We start from the raw sequence: 26,738 nt of genomic DNA, 5'->3' as shown, positions 1-26,738 counted from the left end.
TGTTTCTATGTCAGTAAAACTTTATATTTTCATTTAGTTTTTGATGATGTGATTCATGTAGTTTATACATTATGTTGCCTTCCCTTTTCCCTGTGTACATGTGAGTGTGTGATGGGGTGCGTGCTCAATTAACACGTGTGCGTGTTTTATAATTACAATAAACCTTTAATATTTTTATATGTGTTGCTGGTGGTTAACTGGGAGTCTCTCTTGTCTTGTTGCAATCAGGTTTTCCCTTAGGCCTGGTCATAACTATTGTTTTTATTGTAAATACTGCACTATAATTGCACCACAGTGCACACATTAAATGTAGATTGGAAAGACAGACCATTGGTGTTCAATAACTGGTTACTGAAGTGGAGCTGTTTTTTTTAGTATTGTTAACATTTAACAGTTTGTGTTTATCCGATGGAAGAAAAAAAGGCTCCATATATGGGCCAAAAAATTAAGAATTGCCATCAGCTTCCGTGATTTCTAAAAATCGATGTTGGCATCCTCCACAGAAATTCCCATATCTCATAGTCTTCACAACAATCAGGAAACTCATTCACCACTGAAGTCGAGATGACCTCCACACATTAGTATCCAAGTCCCACAAAATAGCACAATTTCCGATGATCCGCTGATTGGACGGCACAGGATGTATGGTTGCATTTTGTTTCAAGTGTAGCCTCTCACTAGCTTTTCCAGACATACAGACCTTAGCTTTAATATAAGACGTTTACTCGATGCAAAGTCTTGTTAGTGCTTTTAATCAACAAATGTATATAACCTAGTTGTGATTACATGCAGTCAGTGCTTTTATCTAAGTAGGCCTGAGGGAGCCAATTAAATCTTCAACCTCCTCTTTAATCCTCTGTGATACAGCGGATTGATTTTAATCTGTGTGTTTTCTCCTCATAAGTGACATTATCTCACTTTCACTTGTTTTATCTCAGAGTTGCTTCTGTTTGCCCTCCTTTGACCTCTGTCAACATTTGGAATCTCACTTTATCCCACTCTCAATCAATCAAATTGGCTTGTGGAGCACGTCATTTGTTTCACATTGTTCTGCTGCCGAATTCAAAATCTCTCATGGGTGTAGCATGGCGTGCACATTGCACAAACTGAGCGGCTCAGTGATTAACAGTTCGAGCATGTGTGTGAGTGTGTGTCTGTATAGAGGCAGCAGATAAGAGGTGCAACAGAACAGAGAGGTTTTTTATTGGGAATAAAAGCCCAATATATAATAGTCTTTGCTAACGCAGATTGTCAGAGAGCATGTTGTATTTTCTCTGCATTCATTAGCAAAATGTCATCATAATGTGGATGTTGCTGCGATCCAAATGTGACATCCAATATACCAGTAGCATGTGAAACTGACTAATTATGTATTTTTCATGGACAAGCACATACGGCAGCTGACTGGAAGCGTGCATTATTTCCACTGACAACTGCCAGCATCTGATTTTATCTACTGTCACAGGAAGCGGAACAAAAACATGCACACTTACTGTGAACACACCCCCTCAGAAACACAGAGGAAGCTGTGTCACAAACACCGTTAAATTGCTTACATAAGAGTTGTGTTTATAATTTTTGCTGATAAATTTGCCATGTGTTTATTTGACAGCAGGGGTCTTGTACACTAGGCGGACCCTGGGAAGATACGTACCGCAGACCCTAATCCCTCACAAGGTCCAGTGTGGAAAATCTGGCTCATGGAGGTGAAAGGTGGGAGGTCAGGGTTGTGAGCCTCACTTCCTCTCTGTTGGACAAGAAAAAAAAAATCTGAGAGCCTTCTGGACTACATGACAGAGTCCACTCTAACATACGTTCCCCATTAGTTCTCAGGACATTGCCATAGTTGCTGCTTGTGTGGGAAGAAGCCCCCATATGTGGAGGGGACCCTTGAGAGAGGTGAGACGAGGCTATACTTAGTGTCACAGCTTCCCTTAAACACGATCCCTCAGCTTATAGCAACAAGATGTCCTCCCAGCACATGGCCAAGTGTAAGGGAATAGGGATTGTAACCAAAGGGTTGCCAGGTCAAATCCCAGCACAGGGCTGGTGTGCAGATAAGTCCATTGCTCCTGCATCTGGTTTGTGTGTATTCACTACTATGTGTGAAAAGGAGTTGATAAATGCAGAGGTCACTTCACTAACTGGTATGTGTGCAAATAAAGCTAAAACAAACATTATTCTGTGTTTATTTCGAACCAAAACAGTTCCACACACATGTTTAGCAACATTGTTGTTGGAGCCATGTGGTTCACGCAGTTATCTTTTTTTTTTCCTCGTACAGCAGTCACACAATCCCACAAATAACCCCTCAACTCACACGCAGCAGTGCAAAGAGTGGCTCTGATGCCACAGGGGGTCTGGTTCCCATATGTGTGCTGTTCTCCGTGAACAACAGGAAGGACGTTGAAAAAAAGAAAAGAAGCCACATTGATCTGACATATTCCTCTTCTGTTTTTCTCTTACACGCATGCGAGTGCACACAAGCACACACAGTCCAAAGGGTCATGACTCTGGTCAGCTTCATGGAGAGTTTATGAGGTCCAGTGAGCTCCAGTTCCTCTGAGGAGCAGTAAAGCATCTATAAAGATGTTAACAGATAGCTCAGTCCCCCGGCACAAACTGTATCTCACAGAAATAAAAAACATGTGTCATCAAAAACTTTTTGTTTCACAAAAGCAGGACTGCCTCACTTGGGATTGGATTTTACAAGCATTTGGACAGTTACTTTAGTGAGTTTGGAAGCAGTTCTCATGTATATCGGGCAATTTCTGACTCAGTTTACCTTGTAAATAAACAACAGTGAGTCCAGAACCAGGCTGAGGACGCTTGTGAAACCACGTTTGCACAGTATATTAAAGTCAGCACACACATCTTCACAGTTTTAACGTGTTGCATTTTTAGCAGATGGGGAGGACAATGTTCATCAGTGTGAGCGTGGTCACACAAGCACAAAGCACAAATAAACAGCCGATTAAAAAATAATATATACTGTATATTTGTTTTTTTTCTTTACTATTTACAATAATTATATTTTAAGTTTGATTTAATCATTTAGCAATTAAAAAATGACCTGAAATCTCTACATTATTGCAACCTTTGCCGTGGGAATCTATCTTGTAATCAGGTGAATCATCTTTACTGTATGACATGTAGTAAACACCATTCCAAAACACTTGTACTTAATAAGACACAACATAAATTCCCACAAAAATATAGATTTATTTTGACTCCCCAAAATTACAAGTGAAGACAATGTTACACATCCTGTAGTCATTACCATCACATGTGCAGATATTCAGCTTACCAAAGCAGCGGGCTAAATTACAATAAATAAAAGCAGCACCGTGTGCTCATGACTGAAATGGCTGTAGCACAACAGCCACCATTTTTTAAATGACACAGAGAAAACTGTTCACAATCTGCCATCTGTTAACTAAAACACTGGTAAACAGTTGTGGGTGGATATTCCCCCCCCCCCCCTACATTTCGGTCATTCCACAAAAACCGACTGTTGCAATTTGCAATGCAAATGGCCTTGGCTGTTGTCTGTGGAAATATAAATTATGTAGGCAGAAAAAACTGAGAATGGAAATATTGATGAAACATTTCCTAACTATGCTTACAAAATGTCAATTTACACCGCATAATGACAGAGAGTGTTTGTCAGTCTGGATGTGATAGTAGTGAGGGAATGATGTGTCTTCCCAAGGACAACTGTGATGTCTCAGCTGCGTGTGCTGTACAGGTCTTCATCCTCGGGGTTGGACTGGCCAAAGTCCATCAGAGACGGGTCTGTTTTAAAATCAGAGCCCCCTGGAGGTCAGAAGGAGAAATGCAACACAGAATTATTAGGTGTTTCTTAAAATGTCTACTCCCTTTAACAGATAATAATAATAATTCAATAATCAGTGAATGAACATTGGATTACAAAAAGCTTTAAAAAATGAAAGGAAAGCCACAGAGTCCAGTCAACATCAGGCTCTTGTCAAATACAAATATTAGATTAAAATATTTGGTAACGCTTTCTTTTACAGTCCCCTAATTACCAGGTATTTACCTGGTAAATTCATGGTAACACCAAAGTGTTACTAGGTAATTACCAATGGTAATAAGAAAGTAAATACAGTGAAACTGTTGCCAAAATACTGGGCATTTACCTGGTAACTATATAGTTAATTATAGCGTGTTATTACTGCTGTTAATAAGAAGGTATGTACAGCTAAACTATGGCAAAACTATGGTAAATGTAAGTGTATTATTGGGTTATAAACTGGTAATAAGCAGGTACCTACAGTCCCCTAATTACTAGCTATTTACCCAAGGGGTAATCTAACAAACCTAACCCTAAAAATGTGTGTAATTACATGGAAACAAGCTTGGCTTTCTTTTACAGTACAGTTTTACTTTACTTACCGAGTACATTACCCAGTATTTTGGCAACGGTTTCACTGTATTTACTTATCTTATTACCCTTGGTAATTACCTAGCAACACTTTAGTGTTACCATGAATTTACCAGCTAAATACCAGGTAATTAGGGGACTGTAAAAGAAAGCGTTACCAAATATTTTGATTCAACTTTACTGAATACACATGGAATTTGTCTTGCATTACAGGTTAGAGATAATATATAGAGCTATAATAAAACAAATAAATGCAAAGGAATGATTAATCTCACTCTAAAAATAAAAAATATATATTTCATATACAAAATATATAGAGTAGATAAAGTGAAACCCTTATTGATTATTAAAATCTAATTTACATGCAGAGATTTATATGGCTGCTATTTGCTCCTGCAGTAAACAGACAGTACAGACACCATTCTGCTATAATGTTGAGAGTCGACTCTGGTGGTGTTGGATCACGCTCTTGTTTGTTAGAAATATACAATATCAACAGAAAATTCTAATAGATTTATATTATATAAAGACTGACCAAATGATGGTTTGTGTGTTTCTCTTCTTTTTACCACAATTGTTCTTACTTTTATCACCGTCTTCCCAGGGACGACATATACAAATGAACCTTTCTGGCTACTTCTGTTATATTTTCAGAATGTATTTATTACTTAGAATTTACAAAATAAATGTGTTACTTGCTGCAACAGACTTTAAATTGTAAACGCATTTCAGAAGAATCAACACAAATCATGCAGCATGCTTTTTTCCCCCTGTGGCAGTGGATTCCACTTGGGAAATGGAAAAGCTGGGAAACTGAACATGGCAGAGATAAAAAAAGAAAAGCTAAAGGAAATGTGCCAAACTCAGTGACTTCTTCAAAACAGGTTCGCGGGTCAGAACAAGGGTTAGAGGATGAAGATGATGAGACAGGTGCACACTCTCACATGCAAATAAGTGAAAGACGGTACATAGCGTGGACACTAATGCATGTGACACTTTGCAGTTTGTCATGAGTCTAGTCACCTCCAAAGAGGACAGACAGGATCCAATCATGTTAAAGACTATTAAGTCAGGTTTGTAGTGAGGGAGAGAGAGAGCGAGACTGCTTTTTAACTTCATACTTGCACAGGGAAAAAATCTTCATGATCAGAGAAGAATTGGGCACTCAGCACACACGTTTGCAGCTCGGATTGGTGTGAATTGAAACTCATTAAGTGTTGGGAGGGTGCTGGTATTAGCAGACTGTTACTCTAAAGAGCTTGTTAATGATGACATGAAATAAAAATGAAATAAAAATAATCAATAAAAAAAGAGTGTAAAATGATGCAAGGAGCTCACAACTAGGGAGGTTGTGGTAGAAGCTTCTGCTCCCTCCTCATTATCCCCATGTAAAAAATGTGTCTTATCACAAGTTATAACTATAATTTTTTTTTTTTTTTATAATAATAATTTGACAGCCCTAATATGCACTGCTGATGATACTCTACAAAATTAATGGGCAAATTCCCATGAAAACACTTCAAAATCTTGAAAAAGATGTGTGAAAGATGCTATAGTTGCAAAAGGGGAGCAACCAAATATATGTATGTATATTTATATATACAGTGTATATATAAATCATATCATATCATATCAACTTTATTTCACTTCTCAAATATCACTGTGTTTGTCTCCTATATGATATATTTAACTGAAATGTCTTATCCAAACAACCAATGATTTATAAAGGAAAATCATGAACTTTTACAGGCGTGCCCAAACTTTTGCATACCACTGTGTGTATATATATTCTGAAAACCTAACCCCACAACACAATGCTGCATGCGTGAGTTTGTGTACCTAACAATAAAACTACAGCCGTGGTGTCTGTGCAGCAGTTCCTCACAGTACCTTTGCTGTTTTCTGCTACAGGCTGTTCAGGAGCTGGTTCTGCTGCTGCTGCTGCTGGTGGTGTTGTTAATGTTGAAGTGGTGCTTTCGTCCACAGCAGCAATGGGAGGCTGGTCGGCTGACTCTGGCAGAGAAGTGGATTCAGGCTTGCCTGATTCAACAGCCAACACTAAGGAGAAGATAAAACACAAAATAAGGTCTGTAGGAGGGATGTGACTATGGGGTGTTATATAATTATATTAAGAGTGACGCGGTTACATTTTTAAACAAATTAATATATTGGACTCGTTTCTGCTCAAGTAACATGAAAGATAAACAAATAGCTTTCACATACTTTTCAATAATAATTTATTTGAAAATTGGGCCATTTGCATGTCCACCATTTTGACAGCTCACAGGTGGAAATGATCAAACTAATGGCCGAGTACAGTTTGCCTCTTTTTCTGGACGCATGCTGGTCCACTCTGGCACTGTCCTCATTTTTAATGTGTGCTTTCTGTGCTATAAAATAACAAAATGGCTGCTGTGCAAAAGAAGTTCTGTAACAACAGTGATTTCCAAAGAAGCAGATGAATGCTGGGATCATTCTCTGCTCTCTGACACTGGGTGGTTCGAGTACCTGCTGGCTCGTCTGATGTCTCAGGGACATGTGGTTCTTCTGTGGTGGAAAGAGCGGTCTCAACTTGGACGGGAGCAGCCTCTACCAAAGCTGGTTCTGGGCTCGATGTGGATTCTACTGGGCTTCCTTCATTTGAGACATTCTCTGGGGCTTGTATTGTGTCAGAGGGCTCCTTGTTTTCAATAGGGGCAGGTAGTTCCTCCAGGGGAGTGGCAGTTTCTGATCCTGCTGCAACTGACTGTACTAAAGAGGAAATATCAGCAGAAGCCTGTGAGTGACCATGTGCGAGACAGAGATGGAGATGGAGAAATGAGCTGACAGAGATCAATATCAATACCTGTGTTGGACTCTGTGGGGGCCTGGTCAGGGGAGCTCTCTGTGAGAGTTACAGATGATGTCTCTTTTGTTATGACAGCAGCAGTGGACTCATCAGACACAGGAACAGACATGGCTGCTTCCCCCTCTGTTTCTGGGATTGTACCACTTTGGAGTGAGCCGACCTCCGGGGCCTCAATCACTGCACGCTCTATGCTGGACCCTGCAGCCGACTGACAACATGCATAACACAGTATAAGTTTTGATTTCATAATGAGGGACAGAGAGCAAATGCCAGTAACAACAAACGGATCAAAGCAAAGTGCTGGGAAGGAAATATGAACGTCTGAGAGATAAAAGGGAATTTTCAACAAAGTAATTTATGTAACGGAAAATAAGTCAGTGGGTAGAATTACCGGTACATTGGGTAAGCTGTATTTTTTTTTCTTAATGCATCTGCACCCAGCAAATGTAAGTTTCACATAACTGATGTTTTCACAGAGCGACATTGTGGCTCATTTCTTTGATCTAAGGTGGATTACCATCAGACATCACAGCAAACCAAACAAAATGCATGTTGTACACGTGACATTCAAAATATTCAAATAATTGAAACAAAATGTTCACAGCTGGGACTGTTAGCAAACAAATGACATCTGAAAAAACATCCTGCAGTGCTATATTGTATATTGTGGTAATTGTACAGGTAAAGTTTACTTTCCTCTCTTCTTCAGTAGAGGCTGTACCTGGTTATTTCTGTCCTTGTTTTCATTACAGTAAAATGAGCATCAGCTCATAATCAATAGATGATGACCATCTGTTATTTCCCCCTGATGCAGTTCTATTTTTTGGTTTTTCATTGATTTGATTATATTGTGCTCAATGTGAAAAGTGGGGATGCATTAAAAATTACGACCCAGAATTATTCACTATTTTGTGCCATTCGTTGGCATTACTGTTGATGCACAAGGGTCTTTAGACCTAGACAGTGACTCTTTACACTCCATCTTATATTAGCTAGTTGGTTGAATCAGTACAAGGTGATCATAAAAAAAAACATGATCAATATGGCTGTGGACCTGTGGTTGTGAGGCAGTCATTTCTTTGGCATCCGGCTCCTGAGGTTTGGGGGTGAACAGTGAGGACACTACAGCGCTGCCCCACTGCCCTGTGGCATACAGCTTTCTACCCGTCACCTTAAGAGAACAAAAACACAATTACAGCATTAAGATCTAAAAAATAATGAGGTCTGTATCTAATACTGAAAAAGTAGTCACCTTAATCACAGTCACTGCTTGGGCCGGGTAACATACTGAAGCTCCTGCACTCATTAGGCCCACTGGAACAGCAAACCTCTTGAAGCGAGAACCTAAAATTAGGTTTAAGAGAAAAAAATGGTAATTTGTGAAACTGAAAACGTACATATTGTTTTTTTTTGTGGGTATGATAATGTTGATTACCCCTTTTTAACTACGGGCTCTTTAATAAGAATTAGTTAAATTCACAGTGATTGGGTTACAAAATGGGTTATGGAGGAGATTTACATTATTTTTGTTTCAGGACTTCTAAAACATGACAACATGTTTTACTTCATTTGTTATGCACAGCTGCTACATTTCCACACAGCAGCGACATTGTAATCAACTGCATAGCAGCAATAAGTTGCCTTCAATTCTATGATGTTGCAGAAAGGTTGTGCTTCACACGATATGCTGAAACAACTAAGTACTGCATATTTTTACAATTTAGATTTCTGGTAGTGCAAAAAACAAATAAACTATCCATTATTTCTCTGTCTGCAATAAAACAAAGGTGAGGGTTGTAATGGGAAAGAAACAAAGGTCATCATGATTTATGTTTTACATAAGAGTGTGCATCAGAGGCTCAATACTCTGTGGGCATTGGCCAAATTGTGTGTGCAACACTATTTTGTACTGATGGTGAGAGAGTACAAATTCTGGGAAGACAGATGGTTTGAAAGAAGAGTGAAATAAGAGGAAAAAAACGGAGAACAGAGAATTCAACAGAGATCAACTATCAACCACCTACAATGCTGTCCTGAGCTCTCCTCCAATAAGAATCAACATTCACACAGAACAACAAAGGTGAACTCCAACACTCGCACAACAGCAGACTCTCAGTCTCCCATGGTACCCTAACTACCCTCGTTCACACCTCAAGGTGAATCTAACAACATGAAACTGGGTCAGGGGGTGAATGACCAGCATTGTTTCACATAACAACTCGGAGGCTAATCAGGCTTTTTCCACCAGAAGCCTCTTGGATGAGAGGTCAAATGTCTTTCAACTACTGTACAGTTAAAACAAAAAAGCACTATTCAGATACCACAAATAAAATATGTATTGTCAGAATGTAGTAATTAAAACTGAACATTTGGGCAATACACGGTTTGTTATTCCACAAACAACGCTGTAATCACTAATTAATCGAACATTTTGGAGGGGTCATAATAACTGTTTTGCTAATGAGTGTGTGATTACGTGACAGTTTGTCAAATTACCTCTCCGAGCCAGGAACATGCCGAGCAGGCCAGCCATGGTGATGGTACCAAATCTGGGAACAAAACCTGGAGGAGGATCTTTCAGGTAGTAATATACATCTATGAAACAAGTAACACGGGGTGTTAGTGAAGTGCCACCACTTTGTCATTTTACCCAATACTTTGAAAGTAAGACAAGGAGTTTTGGTTGTTGAGTTTCATGGAGGAAAAAATGGGACCTTAAAATATAAATAAAACAGTGGGGTACCTACTGTCGACTCACCCTGTCCTGTGTAGTATAGATTTACGCTTTCTCTTTTCACAGAGACACAGGCACCCTGCAGGAAATAGAGAACAGACCTATAATCATTACCAAATACTATGTATACACCAGTGTGGAGAACACCGACAAAGATATATCTCAGTCAGCATGAAATGCCCCCTACAGAGCTCTCACATTATCAAACTGCCAAAAACTCCTCTCAGTAAAATTTATAGCTGATACTTCCTGTCTGACTCCTCAACTTTGCTGTTTGCAAATTTACAGAGAGCTTTTGCAGCACGTGGGATTGTGCCATCTAACCACAAAAGAGAGGAACACAATCAGGTACATCATAGGCCTTTCAGCTTTTGTTCCAATAACACTTATTAACATCCGTAAAACTGTTGACCTGATTGTGAAATATGGTAGAAAGGATGTGACACACAAAGAAAAAAAACATAAATACCTTTACAGCCTCTGCAAATGGCAGTATGCTCTCTCTCACAGTAGTGACCCCACTCTCAATAACACCTGGCTTCACAGGGACAAACAGAGTCTGAGTTGACTGTGGGCTGTAGATGTTCAGCTGAGGACAGAGACAGAGGCAACAGTTAAGTGAATGGCAGTGAGTTTAATCAGAACAAATCTGCAGATGTTGTGTGACAGTCATACCTTTTCTCGCTTGAGCAGATCATCAGTGGGGGCTTCGCTCACCGTGTACACACGGATGGAGGCTATTCCCAGCACCGTCGGTACAGCCACCATCACCACCTAGAACACAATAAAAGTCCATTCACCTCAGGCATAAAAGTTTCTTAAGTCAGTGTCAGCGTTTAAGGTTGTCGATCAGCTGTACAAGAAGTAGCAAAACCACAATGTGAGGGTAGTAGTGAGGTTATATCACGCTATGAGTTGCTGCTTTCCCAGTGTAATCTCTGTATATTAATATGCCTGGCAGCCACATGTGTAGAACAGACCGGTATTTGGCTGATAAGTGCATTTTTAACTTAGTCAAGCCATGAACCCACAATAATCAAAAAATTCAAAATAGTGATGTAACATAAAGTTAAAATTGAAACAGGGCAGAGCCACAAGATTAAAACTGGTTACCTGATTTGTTGTTGAGGATCAGTAATAATAATAATAATAATAATATAATAATTTTCCAGGCGTTAACATTATGTGCTGTAGTATAAGATTCACTTGCAGCTTTGTAAAGGATTTGTGAGATGTAGTAAATGTGTAAGCTGCATCATATTTACAACATCGCATTCAATCCTGTTTACTGTAAATATCAAGCCCATACTGCCCATATTCTGGTGACTTAATGTCTATAATGTACGTTCTTTTTATAATGTTATTGTCAATATGTTTTCTATATTGTACACTCACAGATGATAAAATGCCTGTTTTATTATTTAGTGCCTTTATGTTAATTGTCTTTGCTGCTGTGACATAGATTATAGATAGATAGGCTTTTTATTTCAGACTCAAGGTCCATACAAACTGTACATTTCCCCATTGCAGGACTTCTAAATTTAATGTAAATCATTATTTAATATGACTGCAATGACGTTACTAGAATGTAATGTAATGAAGTGTACATACAACAGCGCTTGAGAAACTTTTTCACAATTGACACACACACACAAGCAGAAGTGTACTGTACAACTAAAGGATGCTGCGGATAACTCGTTTAACTTGGCTAACCTTTAGCGTTACAAGGTGTTCAGTGCTGCAAAGTCTAAAACCTAAACCTGCCGTTACACAAGCAAAGTAAATTATAACCCTAGTAGGAGAGAGAGTCTGTTCAATAGAGAAGCAGCAGTGCCGTTAGCTTTAAACAGCGAGGCTAACACAGTAGACACACAGTTAGCAAGGCTGTATTCAAGCAGCTTCAATGACAACAAAGTGACAGTCTTTTCAGCTTTACATTAAAGACCCCATGTCAGCTACGCGTGTTCATTCATTGAAAATATACATTCACACCGCAGCAAAGGTAGAAAAAAACGGCCGAAAAGGAAATGTCATGCATTCACCTTGGCCGCCATGACAGCAGTCCTCCTCCTTCTTCTTTGGGCTCTGCTTCTTCCAGCTCCGACTCGACTCTGCCCAAACCCTGGTCACCTACTGCCACCTAATGGTCACAGGACGCACCTGCACCGATGTAGTTTCAAGGTGATGTCACCCAGTAAGCTGTTTTCATTGTTTTCAAGCTCACAGTATACTGTAGTGTAGGTGACAATTAATTAGTACACGAGCTTTAATGTAACTAAAACTTAAAAAATCACGTTTAGCTTTTTAGTTTAGTTTGTCTCTGTATGTTTACATGGGGCAGATTTGTTTAGCACAGTTCCATGTTCAAAACTAGAAAAAGCACCCAGAGAGCACAAACCTCTACCAACTCAGTTTCCCACAGTCATTATACTCCCTTGTTTCACAAGATTTATAACTGTTTATTCATTTATTGTCGTTTTTTAAAAACACACTCATAAAAAACCTGAATTAGGATACACTTCTGTATAATCACTATAATTTCTTTCTCTGGCCATTATCTCCATCCCCAGAAAATGTCACCCACGTCAGTCTTTTACTTTTTGAGTTATGCTGCTCACAAACAGACAAAAAAACAAACAAACAAAAAAAAAACCTCCTTTTGTACTTAATGAGTCAAACAGACTTATTACAAACAAGGAAATTGCCCATGGGCCCTCAGACCTGATTTCCATGTTTATTACAATTCAGATGGATTTTGTAATTTAATTAACTGGAAAAGGTTGTGATTGAACTATAGCCATAACAACTGAAGTGCAGTAAAATCTGGATTTAATATCTTATCTACTTGTGTTTTTTGTCTTTTTTTTAATTGTTCTACAAAATGAAGTGTTGATTGTTTGCAACTGACTTGGTAGGAAGTTATAAATGATAGGAGACATAGGCATTGTACAGAGGCCGGTAAATAGATGACCAGATTAGGGCGTCAGCAAAGTTTAATTGAAAAATCTTGCGTTAAAAAATGTCTGAGTTACCTCCATGGTGATGCATTCAGGGTTTACTTCAGCTCTCCCCCGGGTGACCAGCCTCCCACGAGGCATTACTCTGTTACAGTCAAATCATGGACAATTTTCAACAATAAAAATCAAAATCAGAAACAATATATAGTAATAGTAAATGGTCTCTGCTTTACGCTGTCATTCACTCTGTGGAATCTATGTGGAGAGCATTCTCTATCACAAATCTTTCACATACTGCCGTCACAGCCGTCTAGAGTGGGTTCTATGTCTTGCCCAGGGGCACATGGGCATGTAGACTAGTGGAGCCAGGAATCAAACCCCCAACCTTAGAGTTGAAGGATGGCTCACTCTACCACTGAGCTACCATCACCTCTAATATGGTGAAAGAATTGTAGTCTTCCTCTTACTTGTTTTTTCCCCCTATACTCATTTCAGACATGTGGAGGAGTTTCTGACATAAATACTTTACATTTAGTGTTGTGATTTATAGTGCATGCATACTGGTCACAGTATTTTATTTTTAGATGGATGCTTAGTTCACTCAGTCATTTCAAAAATACAAATGACTGTATTTACTGCAGGAATTGAACATGTTGGGCCAAGTGATGTGTACAGTGAGACAGCCTTTTGTCTTTGGTCAGAACACACGGCAGTGCTGTTTCAATCAATCCAAGAAAAGGTACACATGAAGAGAACACAGCTCATAGTGCAGAGGATTCAGTTTATTGAAGTCAAAGTTTAACAACTTAAGTTTACAATCTGTATTTTTTTGTAATATATATTCATATATATGAAACCAAAAAAGGCTACTTTAGGAAGAATAAATGTCATTTTCTTTCTTTTTTTTAATATCATCTTTAGTCATTTTTAATGTACAGAATAACAGTAAGCTAATATTATCCTTGAAAAAGAGCAATATGTTCCTTTTTTAATGTCGCAGTGCAACTTACATCTTACACACCTGTGCAATGTACCATGAGGTGTACACCCCTGAAAAAACACACAGTGGAATCTCCCTTTTCGGCCTGTTTCTGCAGGTCTACACACACAAAGATCTGGGAGGGATAACACAGTCTGTGCCTACAAATCATAACCCACAAACTCCTTAATCTACAGTATGTTGCCTGCTCAGCAGAGCAGCAGCTAACGTAAGAAAACATAAGACCAACACTACAGATGAGAAACGGAGAGAGGTCTGCAGACTGAAACTGTATCATTGCTCTTCTACAGCTGTGTGTGTGTAGGATCGCCAGTATAGTCAGTCCATTGTTGCCGAAGAGAGGGTTGGGAGGCACAGGGAAAGTGCTTGCATCATTTTGTTTTCTTTGTGGTTTACTCGCAAATTAACCTTTAAAAAAACATGAGCTATAAATCTGGGGGAGTGATCAATACTTTACAACAGTGAAACATGATGAAAAACCCGAACCTACACACAGTAAAATATGAAGAGTTAATACAGCTAGTGCTGGATGCAGCAGGTGCTACACATGTCTTTGACACTGGGAGGCACCACTGAGTCCATGGCTTGATAAAAAGCATCACAGACATTACAGACCAATGAATGTAATGTATTTGACCGCTCAGTATCAAGCATGTGCTGGGAGGGAATTAAAAGTAATTGTACTGCTGTCTCTCAGTCACCATTGGATGTGTGGTCGTCTCACTATGAAAACCAAAGTGTCAAACTAAATACTGTAGCTTAGGTGCTTTAGAAGGATCTGCATTGGGACTGAATGACAGAGTAGCAAAGGTGCTGCCCTCAGTTATTGTACAGTTTGTGTCAAAATCACTATCTAATGAAAAAAAAAAAAAAAACTTGATAAACAAAGTCATTCTTTCTTCAACAGTACTTTTGCATGTATCATGCGCTACAAGTCTAATTATGTTGCAATCATGATAAAACAAATAAAATAAAAAATAAACCCACAAATGATCCATGATAGTTAACCATGTCCAATTAGATTAGTCCTAGGCCTTTTCTCATGCAACGCGTCACCAGGAGAAGATGATGTAAACCAGTAAAAACTGTCAATCAACTGTTAGTGATGATGGTTGTTGTTTGCCTCCTAGTTATTCAAATGCTTAACACCCTGCATCGACAGAGTGAAGAGGGGGACACTGCAAAACCTTGGCATAGAATACATCATACTTTACATTATATCTATGACACAAAACGTAAATAGATTTATATATTCTTCTATGTTTAAATATATTTGTAGACTGTACACAAATCTTTAGAAAATGAGACGGCAAATGCTTTTACCTGATATTTTGAACAGCAATGGTAAAGAGGCCGATGAGACATAGACCCTGTGATGCAGCCAATGAGATGTAGAAAGTGCATTCTTTGTAGTGAGTGACTCCCTTGAAAAAAACTCGCTAGCTCTTGCATTCACCGTTTACTGAAAAGAAAGGAAAGAAATGAAAAAAAAATATATATCTTTGCACCTGCGCAAATACATACTCTCTGTCTTCCCTCCGCTACCTCTAGAAGCATATCACAGTGGTAGTGGAATGCAAACATTTACATCAGTATACACATATACATAAGTCTTTGAGGACAAGAGAGAGAGAGAAAGAGAGAGGAAACAAAGGAAACATGTAAGAAAGAAGGAGATGAGAGAGCGAGAGAGATTGCAAATTAAATTGTAGGATTGCACTCTATCATAGGAGCCTCCTTCTGCAGATAAAAATGTTTTGTTTTTTTTACAGTTCACAGTTTGAAATAGCGTGCATCTAGCTGGCACAATGGTTTCTCAACACTCATGACACTCAGTTACATCGGCTAAAACAGATAAACCAACATCGATGGCTACCTTTCACAGTCTTTTTTTTTTTTACACCAGTCACATAGTCACTGCCCTTACTTTCCCCACATTGTCCCGTCAGATCAGCCTGGAGTAACAGTAAGGTCCCTGTAAATCAGCGAGATATGCAGTGAGGAGGAAAAAAAGAAGAGAGAGAGAGAGAAAGGGGGAGAACTGGTGGCTCTGGGTGCAAAGTTCATCAGTACAAAAGTACAGTGCTGTGGTGAAAAGGATTTTCCTCTGTATTGCTGCTACATAGCTCCCCCTGCCCCCTAAAATCAACCAGAAGAAAATAGCAAAACCAATACAAAGGAATGAATATGTTAAAAAGTCTCATTTTTTTCCATTTTGCTGGACAAGCATGTGGAGTTTATGCTGAGTACCATAGACAAAGGAAGATTAATGCTTTCTGTTCAGGCATGCAATAGGCACCCTCTGGGGTCCTCAAGATTATCAAAAGTTCATACACGCAGGTCTCAGACTGTTCCCTCTATGATATTTACACATCTTAAAATGTGTGTTCCTGTATGTGTTTCTGTGTGAGTGTGTGTTCAGAGGAGGTTTGGCTAAAGTAAAGCTGTGTGTGTTTGTGTGTGTGTGTGTGTGTGCGTGTTTGTGTGTGAGTGTGTGTGTGAGTGTCAGCATCTCAGTCCAGTCTTTGCCTCCCCTCTCTTCCTCACACGTGTGTCTCAATGAAGGAGTGTGTGTGGGTCATGAGCGGTGCGGCTAGCGGGGAGAGGTCGTCCTGGCCGTTGGTACCAGGGCTGAGCTGGCAGATGTCTGTGTAGAGCTCGCTGTGCCACTGCTTCCACTCTCTGAAGGTCTGGGAGCACAGGCCAGGGTCCTCCAGGAGGGCACAGATCACTGCAAGCTCCGACTCTTTGGCCTGCGGGAGCAGAGAGACACCAGGAGATTACCACACTGAATCCAATTCCTTCCTTGCTGTGAGAGAATCCTCTCTTTGTGCTACCTTCAAGGTGCTGCGGAGGGCTCGCACCCGGTGTAGCCTGTCGTTGAGCAGAGGGTCCCTGGCTCGCTGGGTGAAACAGCGTCGAAGCTCTTGCCTGCTACAAGGTCTCGGGTCTCCTAGGGCCGTCACGTTAGCTTGCTCCAAGGCCCGGTACAGCTGCTCTAGACCATCTAATGACTCTGGCTCACGGCCCTCTGACACCCGCCGCTCCCTTCCTTCTGACACCCTCCTCTCTCTGCTCTCAACTCTCAACTCCCGCAGGTCTGAGACAGCCAGGAGACAACCATTAAGAGTCGGATTCATAATGCACATGGTGTGTTTTAATACTAACAGAGCAGAAATACTATCAGACAGTCCTGTTCTCTTCCTCACTAGCACTGGGTCTTAGCAAAGTGTCATTTTATAACAAGGTTAAAATGAGCGCTGCCACTCTACACCACCTCTTTAACTACACATGTATGATTGTGGTCCCACAGACCACACAGCTGAAACAATAACAATAAATAAAATGTATTCCCTCTTTTTCTCAGTTTTATCTGACATTTAAGAATGAAAATGAAGTGAAATCACATTTGTTCCCTTAGTGGACAATTGGACAGAACTGGAAGTTAATGAAATAAGGATCTGATCTCATACATCATTGTTACACCAGATGAACAAATATCCTCTATTCTTTGTGAGGGTTTTGGGAACAAAAGGGCATTCCCAGACAAACCATGTGAGTATCTAATGTATTGTTCATGCAGCTTTTAAAACTCCCAACAGACCTATTATGCATTTTTAAAGAAGTAGTGTAGTAGGAATTGTTTTGAACATAGAAACACAGCACAAGGACATCTATTGTGTTGACTGTGGGGAGCTGGGCTCTCTGATTACAGTGTATTCTTTAAGCTTGTACTTTTCTTTTTTTTAACAAACAAATAAAGATGATGAGCTGAGAGGAGAAGAGAGAGGTGGTGCTGTTTTTGAGTCACAGAACAATAACAACATGGTAATAATGTGTACATGGAGTAAAACAATGTTATTTCCAAAGTAATTTCCAGGTAATAACGTATAACGTATGCAGAGACTGCAAAGATTTTTGAAAATCAAAATTGATAAATGACATTTTACAGATACAATTCATCCTCCCTCATTTCTAACACACGTTACATCATTAGTACTAAGCTATTGCTTGGTGATGAGAAATTGTTGTCAACCTTATTGTTACTATTTTGTAATGTAATCTGTCATTTTGGTGTATCATGACTGTAAGGTTCACTTCTTTTTGTTAAAGTATGGATCTGAATTGGCTCAATGTCTAATTTACCCCCAGACTAGCTGTGCTGAAGGGAAATGGGGTTCTAATAAATAACCAAACTGCCTAAACCTAAATCATATCATAGTTGTTACCCACTATTACTACATTACTATGCAAATTATTTTTATTTAAAGGTCCTGTCAATATGCTGTCCCAACCCATTCTCATCTGATCCTGTGAGCGTCATGTACCGACACTCACGTCCCTCAGTATCGCCTGACAGAAGCACGAGGTACACGTCTGAAAGAGACGCACCAGGCTTTCAATTGACTCCAATGTAAACATGCTCAAAGCAGAGCAGCAGTAAAACAAAAGTCAGAGTGTGAGGTTAGGGTTAGGATAAATATCCAGGTTAGCCTTAGTGGATATTCACTGTTGGCTCACACTCTGACAGACTTATATTTTATTAATTTCATCAGCATTTCCATGACCAATAATAGCTCACATATAATTATAAATAATAGTAAAATGTTTTTGTGACTGCTTAGTACTGTTTGATGCTCACAGCGACAGGGCAGCTGCTCTGAGTGTCTAAATGCACTACCCAGAGTGTCTCTAAAGCAACGTTGAGGGACATGACAGAGCGACAGTATATGATTCTCATGGAATGAGAACGGGCTGGCTGTTCACACTGTATAAAAGAAATCACTATATTCTTGACTTGTTGCAAAATACTCGATACAGTGTCTTTTCCTTACCCTCCTCGGCCTCGAGCATTTCTGCAGCCTGCACTTCTCCCTCTTCATCTTCACTCCTCTCCTCCATATGAGCTGAGGTGTGCAGCAGCTTGCCTAGTATCGGGTCTCTGTTCCTGGGCAGGCTCTGACTCCGCTGCTTGTGAGAGCGTCGGTGTGTGTAACTATGTGTATGTGGCCCCCGCTCCAGAGGGAAGGGTCCGTCCCGCTCCCTGTCCCTCTCTGCGGCGTGGTGTCTCCGTACAGGCAGAGTGGCCTGCCTGCGTCTCTCCGGGGACATGCCCTGCCTGCCCAGCCCTCCGTACAGCCCCATTTCTCCTGCCATGCTCCCCATTAGGCCTCCATAATCACTCTCCCCGGGCGCCGTCTGGAGGAAGTGCAGCCCTGCGCTGGTCAGCGGGGTCTCAATGAGGTCCTGCCAGGAGCGACGCTCACGATGGGAGGAACGGCAGCCAGATGAGTGTGTACTGGTGCTACCTGTGCCAGTGCCCATGCCCATGCCCTCTCCACGCTGGTCCTCAGCTGAGGAGTGGGAGTGTGTGGACTCGCTGGAGAAATGCCGACCATGCTTGGGTTCGGGGAAGGGGCTAGAAGAATTTACCTGGAGAGGGAGAGGGGAGGTGGTAGAGACCATCTGTGGAGGGATTGGGGAGGTGGAGGCACTCATTGGTTGGGGGCGTGGGGACGGAGTGGAGCGCATGAGGCTCATGGAGCTGACTGAGCGGGGCAACTGGTCATAACTGTGGAGGAGGTTAGTCTGGATGGCCAAGGGTAAATGAGGTGGTGGTCGGGGTTGGTTTGCGTGAGAGGAGTGAGGAGGAATAGATGGGAAATGTGAAATAGGTGAAGGAGCACAGACGCAAGGAAAATAGTAACCCGTGAAACAAGGACAAGGAGGAGGAGATGTGCGAGGAAGCAAGACGTGACAGAAAAAGAAAGGTCAAGAAAGAATAAAGGAGAAAAAAAGAGACCAAATATGAGTGCAACAAAGCAGGAATGGCTGACATGAGCGAAGCTGGAAAATGTGGTGCCACTGCATCTTTGCTTTGTAATATACATGTCTGAAGGGTGAACTTGAGTGTTGCACTCAACTTGTCTTTTCATGTTTAGTTTAGGACGTTAAAGTTCATTGTCATTTGTCACCACCTAGAGGTCACTCTTATGTATAATTTCTGACAGTAGAAGGCTGCTTACAGGACCAGAGAGTCTCACACTCGGATGCATTATTAATGCTGAGCAGCTCTGCTCTATGCAGCTCTGAAAACTGTGAGGCTTTCAGGAATAAAATATTCAATCAGAATTAAATTCTGTGAAGAGAATGAGTCTGAGTAACTGTGTGTGCGTGTGTGTGTGTGTGTGTGTGTGTGTGTGTGTGTGTACTTACTGATGGTGTGCGATGATAAGTATCACAGAGGGATGATAGTCCCTCTTGTTTGAGCGTCATTGAGCCGTCGACCTCGTCTTGATCACTCTCACTCCAGTAGTCTGATTTTGAGATAAAAACAGACACACACACACAGGAATGTTAGTTATTGACAGACGAGAAAAAGTAGGACCAGTCATTTCAAACTGACACAACCCATCTTACCTTCGTCTGGGCGTGGCACCTTGTCATCTGGTGTGTAACCAATAGCAGCGAGCCCCAGTCGGTTCATCCACCTATTGGAAATAAGTGAAGGACGTTGAGGAAGTTATCAGAGTCAATATATACAGTATGAGAAAAGAAGTATGAGAAAAGAAGCAGAAAGGAGGAGAGGAAAGGCCGGGTTATTCTGGATAGATGGTAGGTGATTAATAAAAATATTCACTCTAAATAAATGAAGTGGTAATTAAGTGTTAAAATCTGACTCCCCCTTTGATGAAGAGTAAAAGGATCAAAATTATAAGAGAGTTGGATGCAGTAATAGAGAAGTCACAATCCTCTCACCAGTGTGTTTTCAGACAAAGTTCTTTACGCCTAACTATGTTTTCCTCATTGTGAAAACAACTGAAAAATGAAGCTTGTCTGAAGTTGTTACAAACATAAAGTGACCAAATTATTGAACTATATCGAACGTGTTCCTACATTACAATGAACAATTTTTGAGTCAATCAATACAGTATTTGTCAATACAATGCATTGAAGTATATGATATATTATATACTTCAATGCATTGATTGTGATGTAGCTTTAAATTATAGGTGCATTTGACTGTTGCTTCTGGGTTATTTTGTGTCATCTTGTATTTTTTGTCATTTTGCATGTGCTGTGAATTGTGTATTCATCACATACAGATACAGATGAAAAGAGTGGCCACATTATTAACTCATCTGGTGATTCTTTCATCTGCAAAAAAGGTGATCTTTCAAACATTATGGTCTGATAGTTGTTTGTGTGAAGAGGAGGACCTGGGGTGGAGTCAACAACCCGCACCCCCAGCTTCCACACATGCATCTCCAAACACAGTATGGAAGTCAAATATAGCTCGTTAATTATTCTCCCCCAATTATCTCCCCATGTCACTGAGGGGCGGTGTGGATAATTAGAGCTCCTCAGATATCGCTCCTGCAAATATCACTACAATCTCCAACTTACACAAGGACACACACGTGACCTCGTCTCCCATTTACAAACACACTTCTACATTTAACAACAGAGAACTGGGTTTATGCCTTATTCATGTGCACTTCATTGTGTTGGAAGCAACAGCGCTCCAACACAATAGTGCACTGATTAAGGATTCACAGAATTACACGTGACGGCTGTGACGACTCTCCACATTAAAACACAAACACACACTCGCAGAGTCTCACAGACACACACAGTCGCTTACCTGTTCATTTCCTCGAGACAATCTGTGGCGAAGAAGAAGCTCTTGATTTTGGGATGACAGGCTTTGAAGGCACTGCAGTCAGCCATGCAGGGGGAAGAAGGCTGATTAGTGTTTTTTTGTGTTTGTGCAGTCAATTTGTTGTGTGGGTGAGTGCAAATGTGCTTGATTAGTAATTTCGGCGACGTGTGAGGGACACTCACAATTTCCGTCTGCACTCTATGGCTCGGTCTATTCTGAACTCAGGGAGGCTGATGAAGCCCTCAGCTTTCTCATCCTGCAGCAGGAGACAGATGGAGAGTGACGGCGCATCATCAACACAGAGAACAAAATGTCATGCATACTGATATAGCTGTTTTATTTGGGATAGTAGTGCTCGCATAAGCATATGAAAACAACATATGTTGTTTGTATTTACCACTTAACATGAGATAGATAGATAGATAGATAGATAGATAGATAGATAGATAGATAGATAGATAGATAGATAGATAGATAGATAGATAGATAGATAGATAGATAGATAGATAGATAGATAGTCTATAAGTGTCCTTGTCTTGAGCAAGACCTAACCGTGTTGAAGCATGTGAATGGGTATGAAAGCTCATCAAGACTAGAAATGCCCTATAGAAATACGGATAATCTTCTTCTGATTTTATTTTGTAGTAACAACTACCATAATAGTTGACATGTTGCTAGAAATACAAATAACAATGTAAAGTACAGATACATGTGAATTTTGTACTTAAGGACAGTAGCATAACACTTTTAATATTTTAAAGTAGACATACCCTATTTCTCCAATTTAACCTAGTTCCCTGGTGTCCTAATGAACATGTCTGTGACATGCTTTGGTCAAAATACCTTAAGGATGAAGCACCACAGCAGAACGCTCGGCTTTGAGTGCCTGTCTCTTTAAATGCAAATGAGACACAGGAAACTATGTCACTGAGGCTCCGGCAGCAAACAGCAGTTAGCATTTGAAAAAAGCCATCATTTGCTGACTCTAGCTGATGCATTGCCGTCATATATGAAATGTAAATCCTCTGAGGCTGGAAGTTTGTGTAGAACTCTGTGCTGCACTGTGCTGACGAGACTAGAACACTTCTCAGACTTCCGCTCTTCCGGATACTATTGTCCTCGCCTGCACTCTCACGCTTTTTAGGGACAAAGCGGAGCTTCACAAGACAACAATTCCAGGAATGTCTCATTGTGACGTAACAATGAGTCAACATCATGTGTTTTATCTCCTGTACTTTGATTTTGGGCGGACCCCAAAAACATGACTGAGTCATCTTTTTTCACACTTTGCCTACTCATAGAAATGTTAGATATTTCATCTTAAAAGGTCCGTGTAAGAATCAGTGACATCAAAAAGTGAGACTGCAGATTAGAACAAACAGAGGACGCTGCTCACTCGTTCATTATGTATTTCTTTTTTGTTTGTGTATAGCGAGCCATTCTGCCTGCTGTAGAAACAAGCAGTGCAAGATGGCAGCTTAGGTAAAGCTAAAGATAGAAGACTTGTTCCAAGGCAATGGAAACTATTTTTTTTTTATTTAAAGGGATTATGTACTTGTACAAACATACTTATGGGTTTCTTTCAACAAGTTCTCCATAACGTTACACACTGGACCTTTACAAGTTGCAAAGAATTCAGTATTATTAATTTATTTACATGGGATTTATGGAGTGGAATACAGCATTTTTACACTGAGATTTTGTGTTAACTCTGTGAAATGCCCGTATCTTTTGTTTGAATATGTGATGACTGCTTCGGCAACAATGTGGAAATGAAATGAATGCTTGTATAAAGTAGTCAGGATATTCTGTAATAAGATAAAAATGTGGTGCCTTACGTTTTGGTTGGTGTACCAGTAGAGGCAGGACTCTTTGAGGATGAACCAGTACTTCCTCCATTTCTGAGTGAAGTAGCCTTTGGCGTCCTTCTTCTTCCACAGCCAGCCCTCACAGTCACCGTGGCCCAGGTCCTTACACGAGATTCGCCTTCGACTGGCGCTAGTGAGAGAACCTGCAAAGAGAGGATGTGTGGTATTAAAACTGTTGCTGAGATTTGGAGGAGAACTGCAAATAATACTGATAAAGAAGTTGCACTCTCTTTACATGTGACGCAGCAATGTTAACAGTTTACATTATAGTGCAGTCCTAACATGGCAATGTTAGGATGTTAGCAATGTTAGCAGCTGTGGCCTAGTGGTTAGGGCTTCGAGCTTGAGACCGCAAGGTAGCCGGTGCGATCCCCGACCAGTCCGCGGCTGAAGTACCCCTGAGCAAGGCACCTAATCCCCTCACTGCTCCCCAAGCGCCACTGAATGCAGGCAGCTCACTGCTCCGGGTTAGCGTGTACTTCACCTCACTGTGTGCTGTGTGTTCACTAATTCATGGTTAAAAAAATGCAGTAATTTGAATTTCCTCACTGTGGGACTAATAAGGGACTGATCTTAATATGGTGATATTTTATAATAGGGAGGTAATATTATGCTAATAATGCAGGTAATAACGTGGTTATCATAAAAATGTTGGCAGTTACCATATTATAAGGTTGAAATTCATACACATTATCCATTGTTATTACCGAGATATTACTTAGTGATGACGATAGAATTAAATATGGATTTTCCATAATATTACCTCGCTACTTCCAAATTCTTACCATATACATTTCTGCGATGAAAACTGTTACAGCTGAGTCGCTGAAAAACATCTGCATCACTAATGAGAACTTTGAGTATAAGACCAGTGACAGTGATAAGTTAGCAGTGTCAAAAAATGGAAACAATCAATCACTGCAGGAGCAGTGATGAGGGAAAACAGAGCTGGAAGGTGTCAGCAAGAAAAATCTGGACATGCAAACTTTTGTTTTGCAAGCACAGTGGATCTCTCTCTTCTTATGCCCAGCTACAGGTTCAGTTTAGAGTTCATACATTTACATATTTCCAGTGCTTACCTTTACTTCTCTTTTTGGTTTTCGTTCTTAGTGAGGTGTAATGGAAAGACTGCAAGGAAGAGGGAAGAAAACAGCTTAAAATAACAATTCAAGGCTAAAATTGGGTGAAGGACAGACATGTTGCCGCAAAGTTTGTGTGATGGTGTTAATGAAATTCCCAAATAAACAGGAACAAGTCGTTCCCTCTCACTCTCTCACACTCCCTCACTGCCTAAAGTGAGTGTAAAATCTAAATGCAATGTTATCAAGCAAACAGCAGAGAGGATTAAACACACAGAGGGATCAGACAACTAAAACTGCTGTAGCCAGGCAATGACCTATGACCTGTGATTGAACTTGGCTGCGTGACATGGAGACTAAATCTCAGACGTAACAGGATATAGTGAAATGTATCACAAAAATGCAAAATGTTCGATTGTCAGCATGTAGTTGAGACGTTGAAATTGAATCCCAAATTAAATGGCGCACGTGATGAAATCCGTCCTCAGGGGAGACATCTTCCTTTGTTTGTGTCTCTGTTGTGAGAAGGTTTGATGTGACATTGTATAGAAATAAGAGCCATTAAGTCACTCGCTTAGTAACGTCTGTTACACAACGATTAAAAATAGCAACAGCCACCATAAGCTATTATGTCCATTAATGTTGTATCAGCTAAACCGGTGAATGAATTTTCTCTGTAGTATCACTTTGATATTAACATATAATCATAACAAATATAGTTCACTGTCGGCCTGGTGGCTTTTTATTTAGGTGACAAAGCTAAATAACTGCTTGTTTATAGCCATATGCTGAGTCACTGTATTGCATTACTGACTGTGTTTTAGAGGGGAGGTGAGGGCTAATGACCAACAAAACTTCCTGTGTCACAGTATTCACAATATGGAAATTCACCCCGTCATTTATTTAATTATTACACATGTGAATGGATTTAATCTCTCAGTTATCTCTCTTATTCGTCTCTGACTGCATGTCTGGGTCTGATTTGGACACAATTGATCTTCATGTAACAGCAGCTGTGGTTGCTAGGAGATTGGTGATGCAATTCTGAGGCCTCTGTTGCTTCCGTAAAAGGGGGGGTTGATTCTCTGTAGTACAGGAAAAGCCAGCGAGACACAAAAACAAAAGCTTTACTGTCAGACACAGAACACACTCCTCTCTCCTACCTTCCTCATGGAGGCTGCTCCTGAGCTTCCTGAGCCCGAGTACCTGCCGATGGATGGATAGGAAAACATATATCAGCATTAACAAGCAAACAACACTTACAGCTCTTACTTGTCAGATATTTGGTCAGATGTATGAACTCACCTGTCTGTTGTGTCTGCTCGCAGTGTATCTGCACCTCGCTGGTGGACAAAAGGGGAAAAATAAACGTTATTAAATACCTTATATGTCTTGTGCCCATTGTATTGTAAAGCCCACATGATTTAGACAAGGTGAGAAGAAATGATCAATTTATTTTCTATAGCCCAAATTGAAAATCATAGTTTTCTTTCATAATATCTTGTGAGATGTCTCATTATAGGATGCACGCCCCTGCTGCAGCCCTCAGAAGCATTAATCCCATTACGCCAATCCTGATTGGCTGGTGAATGTGTCCGTCTGCCACAGGTAGTTCCACCTACCATAAATACTGTGTGCGGATGGGACCACGTCATTCAAACACCTCTTCTCACTCGGAACATATCTCGCGTCCAGGGCTAACTGACTAAATTGTCCACAGACGGATCTTATTTTAGCTTTTGTCACAGGGCGCTAGTAGCCTTGGATTTATTTGCTTCGTCGGTCACACCAGATCGATTTTACCGAGCATTAGCACACCAGTTAATCCTCGGTCCTTGTGGTTATCACACCAGATAACTGCCTAGCACGTCGCCCCACCACATCGTTCAAGACTCAGCGTTAGCACACCAGCTAACCGCACAGCTTGGCGTCCCACCACGGCGCACCGAGTATTAACACGTCAGTTAATTGATCGGTTTTTCACAGTTAGCACACCATCTAACTGCCTCGACTCCCTGCCTGCGCACCAGCTCGCACGGAATGGAGGCTGAAACCCCTCACACCAGAGGGCACGGAGCCCGGCTCTGTTGATGCGGGAATAAGATATCGAGTATAGATCCACACCAGGTCTGCTCGAGCTGCCTGGGGCTGGAACACGCCCGGCTGGCTATCGGTGTCCCCGGC

The 26,738-nt window shown here is 40.7% G+C and overlaps 2 protein-coding genes across 2 annotated transcripts in view; both read right to left on the bottom strand.

Moving 5' to 3' along the window:
• Positions 1–3,274: 3,274 nt before the first annotated feature.
• Positions 3,275–12,065, bottom strand: apool (apolipoprotein O-like). The gene is made up of 11 exons (XM_083891810.1): positions 12,030–12,065; positions 10,663–10,761; positions 10,457–10,576; positions 10,012–10,066; positions 9,750–9,848; positions 8,506–8,597; positions 8,308–8,424; positions 7,251–7,461; positions 6,914–7,156; positions 6,296–6,463; positions 3,275–3,816 (listed from the first exon to the last, which is right to left on the bottom strand). Exons 1-11 carry the CDS (start codon positions 12,039–12,041, stop codon positions 3,728–3,730), a joined length of 1,305 nt encoding a protein of 434 aa, XP_083747936.1. The 5' UTR covers positions 12,042–12,065; the 3' UTR covers positions 3,275–3,727.
• Positions 12,066–16,487: 4,422 nt separating this feature from the next.
• LOC310928942 (connector enhancer of kinase suppressor of ras 2) overlaps positions 16,488–26,738 on the bottom strand; it is a gene marked incomplete at both ends in the record, with an annotated part of 62,227 nt that continues 51,976 nt past the window's right edge. Inside the window, 11 exons of the mRNA XM_083891609.1 lie at positions 16,488–16,697; positions 16,782–17,044; positions 18,780–19,533; positions 20,161–20,261; positions 20,365–20,435; positions 21,590–21,661; positions 21,790–21,863; positions 23,446–23,618; positions 24,555–24,603; positions 25,718–25,760; positions 25,860–25,897. Coding sequence (XP_083747735.1) covers positions 16,488–16,697; positions 16,782–17,044; positions 18,780–19,533; positions 20,161–20,261; positions 20,365–20,435; positions 21,590–21,661; positions 21,790–21,863; positions 23,446–23,618; positions 24,555–24,603; positions 25,718–25,760; positions 25,860–25,897 — 1,848 coding nt within the window. The remainder of the gene's footprint in view (positions 16,698–16,781; positions 17,045–18,779; positions 19,534–20,160; positions 20,262–20,364; positions 20,436–21,589; positions 21,662–21,789; positions 21,864–23,445; positions 23,619–24,554; positions 24,604–25,717; positions 25,761–25,859; positions 25,898–26,738) is intronic.

This window comes from Microchirus variegatus (assembly GCF_963457635.1).
Source record: "Microchirus variegatus genome assembly, chromosome: 6".
Taxonomy (NCBI): Eukaryota; Metazoa; Chordata; class Actinopteri; order Pleuronectiformes; family Soleidae; genus Microchirus; species Microchirus variegatus.
The sequence above is the reverse complement of the archived record's forward strand: the minus strand, read 5'-3'. Positions and strand labels throughout refer to the sequence as shown.

Bases quoted from the DNA above. Each gene is read 5' to 3' on its own strand.
- apool (XM_083891810.1), bottom strand. The intron at 7,462-8,307 runs GTCCACAGCCAT...GCATGTTGTCAG, and splicing joins TGACTGCCTCACAACCACAG to TCGGCTGCAGGGTCCAGCAT. The intron at 6,464-6,913 runs GTACTCGAACCA...TCTTCTCCTTAG, and splicing joins GACATCAGACGAGCCAGCAG to TGTTGGCTGTTGAATCAGGC.